Raw genomic sequence first — 12,797 nt, forward strand, 5'->3', positions numbered from 1 at the left:
AATAGGGGAAAAGTGGTGTTTCCCTAGCACAGAAATCAAGAGCTGCAAATTTCTGGAGAAGTTCTGGTTTTGATATTTTTTTTAATTACTTTTTGTTGAAAACAATGAAGGTCCCAGTCATCCCTTGAGTTTCCCATCTCTTCCCAAAGAGGAGTGACTGGGAGGGGCAATCATCCATCTCTGCAGCACCATTTCCTTTTTCTCAGACCTCACAGAGGGGATCAATAGATCTAGGTTACTGCACATGGGGAAAAAGCGGGCAGAGTGTCAGAGAGATGGACCTCATCCTTCCCCAACCTGCAGGGAATCTACTCAAAACTTAATGCATTCTGAGGCATTAACTTTTCCATGGCCTCTTCCATGCTGAAGAACTTAGCTTTGTGAGAAGAACGGGGTCCAATGGAGGATATCTAGGCACCAGAGAAAGGGCTCATAGCTGGGGTAGATGGTCCTGGCCTCCTAGAGTTATCCCAGAATCTGTGGATTCTGGATGCAGAACACCCCATGTCAAGTGATAATGGTAAATGATCACAGAGTCACTTTCTTCTGACTCTGAACAAGGAAATTTGTTAGCATGTTCTCAAGACTCTTCTTCTGCCTCTTTGTCAGTTCCACTGTACAGCTTCTGCCTAAATCACTTCAGCCCCCTCCCACCAGGCTTCCTTTTTAACATTTAAAGGAAAGGTGCATATATGCTTAAACCCTATTTGTTGCTGCAGTGAGGGACCCTGTTTCTCCACTCCAAGGAATGATTATGGGGAAATGCATAAAGGGAACTCTGTGGGATTTCCCTTCCCCCAGATTCCCTCCTGTAATTTTTTCCACACAAAGAGAGAATTTTTTGCCAAATCTTTTGAAATCTCAGTTTGCCCAGAAGTCAAGACAGCATTTTCTTTAGCCAAGGTAGAAATTCCTGTTAAAGGCACAGTATAAAATCAGATAAACAATGTTAAGTGGGAGGTCGAGGGAATGACTTTCAGAATATATCACTGCTTCCCAAGATTTCTGTTTATTATTTTGCCCTACAAAATAATATCAGAAATTGGGACATGGTGTGATATTGACAAACAAAGGATACATACATGTGTGATTTTGGTTTCCCGTCCAGCTCTCCATTACAGAAAAAATGAGTCACCAATATGTCATTAGCAGCTCAGGTTTGGTGTCCTTTAGGCATCTGAAGAAAAAAATGGGTTATCGATTAGTCCAGCAGTAGCCTGGGGCCCCCATATTTTAATTGCTTGTCCTCTATGGGCTAAATTCATCCCTGGTGAAACATCACTGCCTTTAGTGAAACTATACCATAGAGGAATTTGGCCTGCTTTGTTTTGTCCTCCATATTATTAATGTGTCTGATAATGTGTCAAACAAATACCGGCTTCCCAAAAGGAGTATGAGAGTAGGCTCAGAAGTCGGTGGATACCTATTCCTGATCCCCCGCAAGGGCCACACCTACCACTGCCATTAAAAGAACTTTTCTGAGAAGAAGTGGCCAAGGAATCAAAGGCCACTGAAGTTCAGAGATGATAATTAACAACAGAGTATCTATCTTCTCTCTCTATCTATTATCCTATATAGTCTGTCTGTCTCTCTGTATGCATTTTTATATGCCCCCATCCCTGTGGTGTGTGAGCACCTTCCATGAAAAGTAAACGTGGAAATAGCTCTCCCTTCTTGTGCTGACAGCAGGAACAGAGGACAAGCTATTGCTGGCAGGTACTGTTGACATGCCCTCCATCCTAGCCCCTCCACTTGCATGCTTTATTCAGTGACTGTATTCGCTGCTGGAAGCTATTTGGCCTGGATACTCTGATTTGCATTTGCTTTAGCAAAGGGGAGATACATGGAGCAGAAGTACCATCTACACCACTGCTGCGTAGGCACGGGGTAAGGGGGTTTGGGCCAGAAACCCCCCCACTTCCCGCAGGAGCCAAGTGCTGGAGGATCCAAGTTGGTGCTGTTGCCTGTGGGGCTGAGGTTTGGGGGTACCGAAGTTGCAGCCAGACTTGCTGCTCTCCACGCAGGCAGTGACAGGCTCCAGCTTTTCTCTCTCTCCCCCCCCGGCACACTCGCACGAGGGGTGACGAGGCTTCGCAGTCAGACAACTCCCCGCGCCTGGCGGCTGCGCGCAGGACTTTCCGTGCGTGGGACGCTGGCCCTGCTGCGGGGGCCGGGGCTCTCCCTGCGCTCGGACGGGGCGGGGCTTCGCTCTTGCCTTCGCAAGAGCCGGGCAGGGGCCGGCTTCGGGCGCGCGAGCCAGGAGCGCTGGCCAGCCACTCAGGGCAGCAGCAGCAGCAGCCGCAGCAGCCGCCGCCGCCAGCCTCCAGCCTCTAACTTTTCCAGGGCGGCCGGAGGGATGCCGGGGCCCTTCCTGTCCTTGCTGCTGGGTTCTCCTGCGGTCGGTGCGCTCCAGGGCCCCTGGCTGCGGCCGCCCCCCGAGGACGCTGGCCCAGAGAATGGCAGCTGGGGGCCCGAGGGAGCCCAGGAGAACGAGTCCTCCGTGCACCTGGCCGTCTTCTCCCTGGATTATCAGCACGTGCAGGTCCCCTTCGAAATAACGCTCTGGATCATGCTAGCTTCTCTGGCCAAAATAGGTAAGGAGCCAAGTGTCTTCTGGGCTGCGGCAGGCGGAGGAGAAGAGGGGCAGGGCTCGGACAGGGGAGGGCCACTCTGAGAACTTCCCTGCATCCGGCACCTGTTCCCCCAAACCCTGCCTAGGGTGGAAAGTCTTTGCCTGAAACTCTTCCCACCCCTACGTGGGGCTGTGAATTTTCCTTCTGGCAAAGTCTCTCTGTGCCCCATCCTGCCCAGTGCCTGACTGACTCGCCCTCGGCTGGGAAAGGCACATGCCCTGGGGAAGCTCAGGTGGGGAGTGAATTTTCAGTAATATTTTTAAATCTTGGGCTAGATAGAAGAGGACAAGTTCTTCCCTTTATGGTACCCAGCTGCTCAGACTGACTGCATGTCGGCTCCACAGCATCAGGTAGGGCCGCTTGTGGACAGGACACCAAACTAGGTGGCCCTCTGGGCTGATGGTTTCTTTGCACATACTGTACATTAAATAGCCATGTTTGCAAATGGGGAAAAAAAAAACCCTTACACAATTGCTTGTCGGTTTGTAAATCTGCAGCTGCAAATGACAGTGACATTTCCAAAGCCGGGGGTAAGTTTTTGTATGCGAAACTTAGGACTTGCCACACTGGTATCCAAGAGAGAGCAGAGTCCAGTAAGGGTAATGGGAGTTATTGGTATTGTGTAATTATATAATTGTCGTGACAAATTGCACATGTGAACGATAATCCTGAACTATGTGCCTGCTTTCACAACTTTCCTGCCCACAGGTCTCCCCTTGATGTCAATGGGAGTTAAGAATGAGGAGTGGGTGTCGGATCAGGCCCATCATGATGAATAATTTAGGCCTAAGAGTAATATGGTATAAGAAGGGAAATGATAAATACAGGCTATGAACTGCATTCACTTTCTCTACGTTAGTACTGCAGAAGCCCCTTAACCTCAATTTAATTATTCAGAAACATGAAATATCTGAGGCTTATTTACATTGCAAGCTCTTTGGAGCAGAAATAGTGTTTTGTTTTAAGTCTGTACAGCACCTAGCACACTAGGGGCCCAGTTCTGGTAATTTGAACAAACAATACAAATAATGATTAACAAGATCTTTTTCCCCTTATTTTTCCATTTCAGTTTGGTTTATTTCAGTTTTTGCTTTTAATGACTTATGTTTTATCAATTTCTCGTTATAATTTAGATCTATACAAAGTAGCTAGATGCGCTGCTTCTCTGGAGGTGTTGAGTGCATTTTTCACAATGTTGTGTTCTGTTTGAAGCGCTAATGATTATGAATATTAAAATGGCATCCTTTGTAATTAATAAGGCTTTCTCTGACTAAGAACATTGGTTGGAAACATGGAGCATGTTGATGTTTTAAAAAACGTTAACTGTTGCTCTCCACTTTTGTAGTGCTGAAAAGAGTATGCTCTTTAGACCCTACGTCGTCTGTTATCCTGAATTCCTTCATGTGTACTTATTTTAGGTAGATTATTGTCAGTGTTTACTGTACTGTTGTCTAAAATATATATCTTTTAACCTCTTGTTGTGATGAATTGAGGAGTATGCCAACTGCAGTTATTAAAAATCTCCTGGCACTTTTGGCAACATTAAAAGCATACTAACCAGATTCCAACTTGGGTAAATATACTCCATCCTCTAAATTTCCACCCTCTAAATACTCTAAATTTCCCCCTTATTTTGAATTCTAGATGTTATTTTTCAGCTTCCCTTTTAAAAAAAAAGAAGCTGTCTAGTGAGGTGGTGTAGCAAGATGTCCGTGTTTCACCCCAGATGTAGCTGTGTTTCAATGGGGTATATACATCTGTAAAGCATTTTGGGATCTTCCCGGATGAAAGGTGCTATAGGGTGCTGTTTATTTATTTACTTTTCATTTTATCGACATTTAAGGCATTTTTAAAATTCACTTCATGCTCACCTAAAGAATCCTACTGATATTAATTTTATATCTATTCAGTTAGAAAGTTATTATTTATGATAAACAACATCAGCTCACCCACCACAATGCTCTCTGTTAAAAATTCCAGTGTGGTGTGATTCCTTTTTTGTATTATAAAAAAAGTATGATGAAATGACGATGTCAACATATTATGCTGATTCTAGATAATGATGTCATCTCTTTACCCTTCATCAGGATTTCATCTGTATAACAAGCTACCGTCAGTTGTGCCTGAAAGCTGCTTATTGATATTTGTGGGGCTCATCATGGGAGGAATCATCTATGGCTTAAATGACAAGTCCCCCCCAGTCATGGACAGTGATATCTTTTTCCTCTATTTACTGCCACCAATAGTTCTTGATGCTGGGTACTTCATGCCCCACCGACCCTTTTTTGAGAACATTGGGACTATTCTTCTGTATGCTGTAGTGGGAACTATATGGAATGTGTTTGGGATTGGCTTCTCCCTGTATGGGATATGCCAAGTAAAATCCTTTCAGCTGCAGGATATATCGTTGCTCCATAATCTCTTGTTTGGCAGTCTGATTGCTGCAGTGGATCCCGTAGCAGTGTTATCTGTGTTTGAAGAGATACATGTCAATGAAAAGCTCCACATTTTGGTTTTTGGAGAATCGCTCCTAAATGATGCCGTTTCAGTTGTAAGTACTATCCCTTGTGTTGGTATTTAGTGTACAGAGGAAGGGTGGTCCAGTGGCTAGTGCTAGCCTGGGATTCAGGAGATCCACATTCAATTCCCTGTTTTGCCAAACTCTTCTGTATGACCTTGGGCAAGTCACTTAGTCTCTCTGTTCCTCAGTTCCCCAGCCGTACAATGGGGATAATAGCACTGCCTTACTTTACAGGGATGTTGTGAAGCTGCAAGTAATGGTGATTATAGTAGTGTAATGGCCCATGGAATTTGGCCCACTGATTTTTATGAAGAACTCTTATTAACTGCAGTGCAAAAGGATTACAGGATATGATCAGTCTAATCACATACATATAGTGGTGTAGTATTTACAGTCTTTTCTCAGTAGCCTTCCCCTAGAGTCAATACATGCACTTGAAGACACTAAGATATTGAAGAGAAGAAGTCAATTTCCAGAGAAGGCTAACAGCTTTTGTTTAAAAAACATCATCAATATGGGAATTAGGCAAAATGGGCAGGGGGTGAGCGGAAGTGGGGGCGCAGGCAGAGAGAGGGGAACCTTTCCATTGAACAAGCTATATTTAAAAAATAAAACAAAAGTATTTTGTCGCTGCTGTTGTTGGCTACACGAAAGCATGATTCTGCTGCTGAGCTGCCTCACTTCCCATTGAAATCAGCTACTTTCAAGGATGAGTTATGTGGGAGATCAGACTAAATTATCATAATGGTTCCTCTGGCCTTAAAACCTATGAATCTATGAAGTGTTCTTTGGAGCCAGCTCAGTACCTTGCAGGATCAGGCCTTAAAATTGTTGTTTATTTAAAATGCTTCTATTGACACTTGCTGCATTGTCATAATAGGAGCAGACGTGTTTTGAAAGGACAGTCTGTTAATACTGTACCTTTTTCATCTTTTTATTATGAGCTCAGCCCCAATCCACTTAATAGTTACTTTATTTAAAATAACAAAAGTGACTTTCCTCTGTATCCTGTCTTCTGAGGAGCAAAATCCAAGCCTGGTCCCTGATTTTAAAAATGACTTATTTAATATAAAAACGAGTTATTTTCCCTTTCTCTCCACTTTAGCTGCAGAATCCCATTCTGAACTCATTTAGGGCCTGATCCAGAGCCCTCTGACTTGAATGGGGGGTCTTTCCATTGACGCCAGAAAGCTTTGGATCAAGGTCGTAGGGTCCACATAATGGTGAGCACTTATACAATGGTGAGCTTTTACACAAGAGCAGTCCCATTGACTTCAGTGTTCAACAGGGTGGGTAAAGACTGCACAATCTAGCATAAAATTGTCCATTTTACTCAACAGCCAGTACTCATAGGAAACTATTTAGATTCAACATCTCTGGAAAGCTCTCCACTTCAGGAATACTTGGGGTCTGATGTTGATAGAATAATTCTCCTTGACTTCAGTGTGCTTTTGGTCAGTCCTTTTATGCATGCCAGAAAGTTGGTACACCAGAGTCATTACCCACGATAGTGCACTGTTTAGTGAACATTACTTTCAGTGATTGATATAAAACTGCTGGTATCATTTGCTGCATCAACAACCTGATGTACGACCAAAATTTGACTTGATGGAGTTACTGTTAATGATCCGGATTTTAGCTGCACTGCCACATGAGAAGGAAAATAGTGAGAAATAATATGTATTTAAATGCTTTGATTATAGATATACAATATCAGATATACAATATTTGTAGCCTGTCTTGGAGCAGCAGCAGCATAGATAGGAATTTACTTCTCCAGTTCATTCACATCAATGAGGAGTGAGCTTCAGAGCCTAATTGGAATCATTACATTCAGACATTCCATCCCATAGGCAAATTATTATTGCTAGTTTCTTTCATGTAACGAGTCTCTAGTGGAGACTTAGAGGGTGAAAATCTCCATGAAGATCCCCCTCCAGAGCATCCCTTCCATATCGTTCCATGGGGAGCGTGGGGTTTCTCTCCCATGTGATAGGCCATGGAGAAACCCTGTTGTTCCCAGGGATCTGCAGGAGGTCTAGGGTAACCCATGAGGAAACTGTATGCCTTTACAGCTGACCCAAGCTCCTGGCAGGGCCCCTCACATCAACTGAAGCCCCAAGAGCGTGGGGAGGAGATGGCACGGCTTAGACTGCCTTATCTTTTCTTGGAAATCCCTGCAGGGCTGTAGGGCAGATGATGTACCTACGAGGCGAAACCCATTGGTAAAAAGAACAAGTGTGTCATTTTTCCAACACTAGAGAAGCATTACACCACGTGGGCAGAAGTGTTACAAACATTTAATGGTGTCACACACTGTTGTCTGCGGTCATGTCTAGCTAATGTTTGTGTTTCTCTCTTTTTCTCCTTTTATTTTTCTTCTAGGTGCTGTACAAGCTGTTTAGATCCTTCTGTGAAATGTCAACAATCAAAACTGTGGATGTGTTTGCAGGAATTGGGAATTTTTTTGTGGTTGGAATAGGAGGGGTATTGGTAGGCCTTTTATTCGGGATGATTGCTGCCTTTACCACGCGATTTACCAAGAATATCCGTGTAATTGAACCCCTCTTTGTCTTCCTGTACAGTTACCTATCCTATCTCACTGCAGAAATGTTTCACCTCTCTGGTATAGTAGCGTAAGTATATGCACGGGTTTTCTTATTCATGCAGCTAATGCTTTTGGCTATATTCAGAAAATAATCAGTCATGATTACATCAGCTTTGCTTATTCTGAATTGTGTGATATACATCTATGTACTAAGTGAAACAAAAAAATATAAAAGCCTTTGAAATAGTTCTGGACCATAACCACATTCCATGCATTATACAATTACACATAAATGGTGATATGCATTCTTCAAATGCGCTCAAATTCTCTGAGGATTTAAAAGACAAAGAAATGGCCTTAGCAGTGCCCCACAGAACAGAAGGCATCTGACTTTCAATTATTTGAAATGCTAAAGGACTTAAGTTGAAACAATAAACTTCAGGGTGTAGAGATTGGAGCCAGCTTGTGTATTTTAAAACTGGAAATCATAAATAGTCCTGATTACTAGTGCTGGGCAAACTTCAAATGGTTCATCAGTTCAGCCAGGCATCCAAACGCTTGGATGCTTATTCAAGCTTGGGTTAGTGTATTTGGTCTGGAAAACTTGCATGATCAGTATATGTGAGACTTCCAGTGCTTTGTGGTTTTGGCTGGGCCAGAACAGGCATTCTAGCAGTATTTTGTTACTTCTACTTTGAGTCCCAATCAATACCAGGAGGTGAAGACATGCACTAAGAGGTTGATTGGATCCTTTGAATATCAGAAAAGTTTGGGTTTGATCCGAGTTTTGGGCAAGACTTGAGTCCATTCTAAGTTTATCTCCAGAGATTTGCCCATGTCTGCTGATGGGCTTGTTTAGGTCTGTATCCTGCCTTTACTTTCTGATGGTCTGATTAGGCAGGCAGGATTGCTCATGGTGACAGGGATGACTGTGTGGTAGGTTGCACGTTGTTTCTCCTTTAAAAAAAGAGAAGACTGCGCACTTTACTCACTTTGTGTACACTTCAGCATATGTGGTACCTGGCCAAGACCTAGCTGCATCCCTGGCCAGCAGCTGTTGAGGCTATAGAGCACTTGAACGCACAGTAGCCAGTCCCATGGTTCTCCGTTGAGTGGTAGGTATCCTGCCCTACTGTTGCTCAGTTGATCAAGGACTATCTTGTCCCCACTAGCATGCCCCTGCTCAACCCAGGGCAAGATTTGTCTCCTCGTGTTTTAGCTTAGTTTTTCTTGCTCAGACAACTCAATTCATAGGTATACTTTCACATACCGTCAGTGTCACAAAAGAGCATTCACCAACAGTTACCACACAACGGTCTCCGAGATCACCAGTTTCCCCCTACGCTTAGATTACCAAGTAGCAGTGTGTGTGATGACTCTTTAATAGCTTTGATTGTAGGTAGACAGACAGCTAGACAGGCATACACACTGACCTCGATGATATCATGCATAATCTGGGCTGGATTCTTCCCTGAATAAAACTGGTGTAAATTCAGAATTACTCGACTAACCTCAGTGGAATTATACCTGGTTTCAGTGTTGTAACTAAGAGCAAAATCTGGCTTGTAGCATAATGTGTATCAGTTAGGATGAGTGTGTTACTATCGGCTTGTCCTTATGGTGGGGTGATGTGCTCTATGTAGGTGTGGTTTCTTAAGTGCACTATCATGCTGCACATTAACTGGTCCGTGTAGGCCCTGATGGCGCTCACTCAGGGTTCCCTAGTATTTCAAACAGCACCAGGGCCAAGCATAATTTTTTTGGGCCCAGTACAAACTTGTAACACGGGCCCCCACACACATACCACAATCCCTCATCCCATACATACAATCTCATGAGCCATGAAAATTTTTTTCCACGTGGTAATGGGGGTTGTAGCCTGGGCCGGGCCCCCCAGGGCCTCTGGGCCCTGGTAAAGTGTACCCTCCCTCCCCATGTGTGGGCCCTGAACAGCACTATGTTAAAGCATGCTCAGGAACCTGTAGGGAACTCCTTTATAGATGCTTCTGCTGCTTTCCTTGACTGTCATCCTATGTTGCATTCCTGTCTGTGGCCCTGATGCCTCAACGAGCTCCATATGAACAGACCACTGTGCCACTGTGAAGCTCTGCAGTCACGGGGACTCCATGCAATCTCAGGGGTCAGCCCTGCGGAGATCATTGCAGGATTTGTGGGGATTCCTGGAGGCAGTGGTGTTAACTCTTGTGGTTTCATCACAAGTCTCATTATATTCAGTGGTTTTTTAAAGCTCCAGCACCTGGAGTCATATGATTACATGAGTCAGTAGAAAAGAGAGGGATAAATAAATGAATGTTGTTCAACTTGCAGTTGAGCAGCCCAATGCATCTGAGAAGGCATTTGACCATACAGAAAAAGATGGTCTTTCCCATAACTGAAAGTGCATGGGGAAGTGGCAGGACTGACAGGTCACAAGGCTTCTCAGGAGAAACATTTCATTTGTTGAACTATCTATGTCTGCATTTTGTTTCTGGAAATATTTGAGGTTGCTAAGCAAGAAGATCAATGTAAAATATTGATGTCGGATCGACAGTTAAAATATGTGGCTCCTTTAATAAAGGTTTTTAAAAATCTGAAATTAATTTTGTTTAAATGTTGCAGTATTATTGCTGTATGTTAGCTTCAGCCATAAATCTAACAAAGGATTCAAGAGATTGACTCACTGCAGGAATGCAGACACCTTTGCTTTACAAAACTACCCTACAGGTCTTCAGGCAAGGGCAGCTAATTGGAGCTATCTTTAAGTATAGCCTTTGTATAGTGTTATACCGTAATTGAGAGATACTAGTTTTTAATTTGAAGAAGTTGGTTTTGGTCTTTAAGAACATGTGTAACCATGAGCCAAATCCTTCAATCTTGAATCAGATACCAAAACTCCCACTGACATCAATGAGAATTGTGCCTGAGGAAGAAATGATTTAGCCCTGCAAAACTGGACCCACTATTTCTAATGGATAAAGAGATCTTAACTTAGAATCAAAGATGCTGTAGATGGAAAAGACTATCTGAGGTCATCCAGTCCATCTCCCTGGCAGTGGTTGCAATCTGCTGTGTCTGATCCTGACTCAGGAAACGGAGTCATCTACTGCTGACGACCACAAAAATAAAGATATTTAATATTTCCCTAATGACTGTAAAGTGCATCTAGACACCAGTGATATTTGCCTTATAGACAACTCCAGTAATGATGTTACTGATGATGAGAAGAAAATGAAAAATTAAACATCCACATACCAGTTAAATACAACGGTATCTGCATGATCTGTTTTGAAACCAATAATACACTGTGTATAAATAGGAATCTTCTATACTTTGCAGACTTTTGTTTCCTAAAATGGCCAATACAAAGCAATATTTCAGTATTGTTGAAAACAATTATAATGCATGGGAAAAAGATAAACTAAGGCTCTAGTCTAGTATCATGTAACTGAATAGTGAGATAAATGTGCTGCACAATCAGCATGGAAGGAGAAGGCATTCAGTCTTAATGATGTTTCCTTCTGTCACAGTGCAGTTTACCTATTATGGAACCCATGTTATTTCCTTTTCAGTAATGCATTGTTTCTGGATCAAAATGATTGCTTGGGCAGCTAATTCCTTGTCATAAGAAATTGAGATTACAGATAGCAGTATATTGTAAGAGTTAAATATAAGACGTACAAAGATGCCTTATAGCTCAGTTGTATTTTCTAAGCCTTTTAAACTACAGTTAAAAAAGATACTGTCGAGCACATTTTTTTTGGTATCACTCTTTTGTTTGTGATACCAGCTTAGTATCCTGAAAATATTTCCCCCGTACTAATAGTATTTTTTATTTTGTGCTTTGAATAGAGTCAAAATGAACATGCTGTTGTTGTAGTTTAACTTTATTGTTTTGCGCTGTAAATATCTGCACAGCTGTGTCAATAAGGGTTTGTTAATTAGCTGCTGCTGAGCCAGCGGGGGGGTGGCGGGGGATCACAAGATGAACCTCATTCTGCTCTTCCTAAAGGCAGCACAAACCAGGAATAACTGTGTTGTAATTAATGGTGTTTTACTGGTAGAAGAGGAGAAAGGAGGCTGGTGAGAGGAGAATTAGGCTCATTGGTTTTCCGTTACAGAAAAATAGTCAGGTGAGATCTCATCTTAGCAGCAGAGATATGGAAACCTTGGCCATCACTGCTGTTGTCATCATTCAGTTCAGTTGTTGAGACACACTATTTGCTGCCCTTACAGATTTTCTGCTTCCTACCCACTTTATTAATGCTCAGTACAGATCTTCACATCCAGGCTTCCCAGTGTCCACATGTTCCCCATACTTAGAAAAATCGACAATTTCCAATAGAAAATGACCACATTGATTCCTGAGGCCATCTTTATTCCCACTGTATACTAAGACGTACTTTGCCCAATCTTTTAACAGTGAAAACAGAAAGGACCTAGGAGCGCTTCTCCCAGCTTCATTTCACTGCAGGTAGTTGCAGTTTAGAAGTGGATGCAAAATAACAGATTTTTGGGGGTCAATTTCTTGGGACTCGCATATGAAATAATAAAGGATGGAAATTACAGGTAAAATAAAACCTTAAAATGATATTAAAATCACCGAAAGGGAGGGAGAGAGGAGAAAGTTGGACAGAACCATTCTCTTTTTCATGCCCATCACTGAACTGTATATTCACTGGGAGCTGACATGCAGTGGTGACTTTGCCAAGAAAACCCAAACTCACAGTCAAAATGTGTTTTTTGCAATCAGTGTCCAATGCCCAATCTCTCAGGTTGAGTATACTGCTTTCCACTGCATAAGTCTGTCATTCTCTGGCCCCGTATTATATGTCGAATGACCAGCAGCTGAGAGCATGAAATAGTAATAGAATGGATCAGTGGTAGCCAGTGGCTGTTTGGAAAACTACAGAGTGGCTGTCACTAGTATTTAAAGTCAATAGGCTACATCCTATGTAGATCACACCAATTTATATCAGTAATGCCAGCAGCTGCACGGGAGTTAACTCCTGATGTACACTGAGGTGGATTAGAAGAAAACTTTTCTTCAGAGAGTTGTTGCCAAAATAACAATGGTGACCAGAATTCAGAAACTGAT

At 42.8% G+C, this 12,797-nt stretch overlaps 1 protein-coding gene across 1 annotated transcript in view; it reads left to right on the top strand.

Moving 5' to 3' along the window:
• Positions 1-2,356: 2,356 nt before the first annotated feature.
• Positions 2,357-12,797, top strand: part of LOC137153866 (sodium/hydrogen exchanger 2-like) — a 54,014-nt gene continuing 43,573 nt past the window's right edge. The window contains exons 1-3 of the mRNA XM_067549681.1: positions 2,357-2,594; positions 4,721-5,184; positions 7,540-7,790. Of these exons, the coding sequence (XP_067405782.1) occupies positions 2,357-2,594; positions 4,721-5,184; positions 7,540-7,790 (953 nt within the window). The remainder of the gene's footprint in view (positions 2,595-4,720; positions 5,185-7,539; positions 7,791-12,797) is intronic.

The sequence above is a fragment of the Emydura macquarii genome, unplaced genomic scaffold (assembly GCF_026122565.2).
Source record: "Emydura macquarii macquarii isolate MOO-44397 ecotype Brisbane River unplaced genomic scaffold, CSIRO-AGI_Emac_v2 contig_1253, whole genome shotgun sequence".
Taxonomy (NCBI): Eukaryota; Metazoa; Chordata; order Testudines; family Chelidae; genus Emydura; species Emydura macquarii.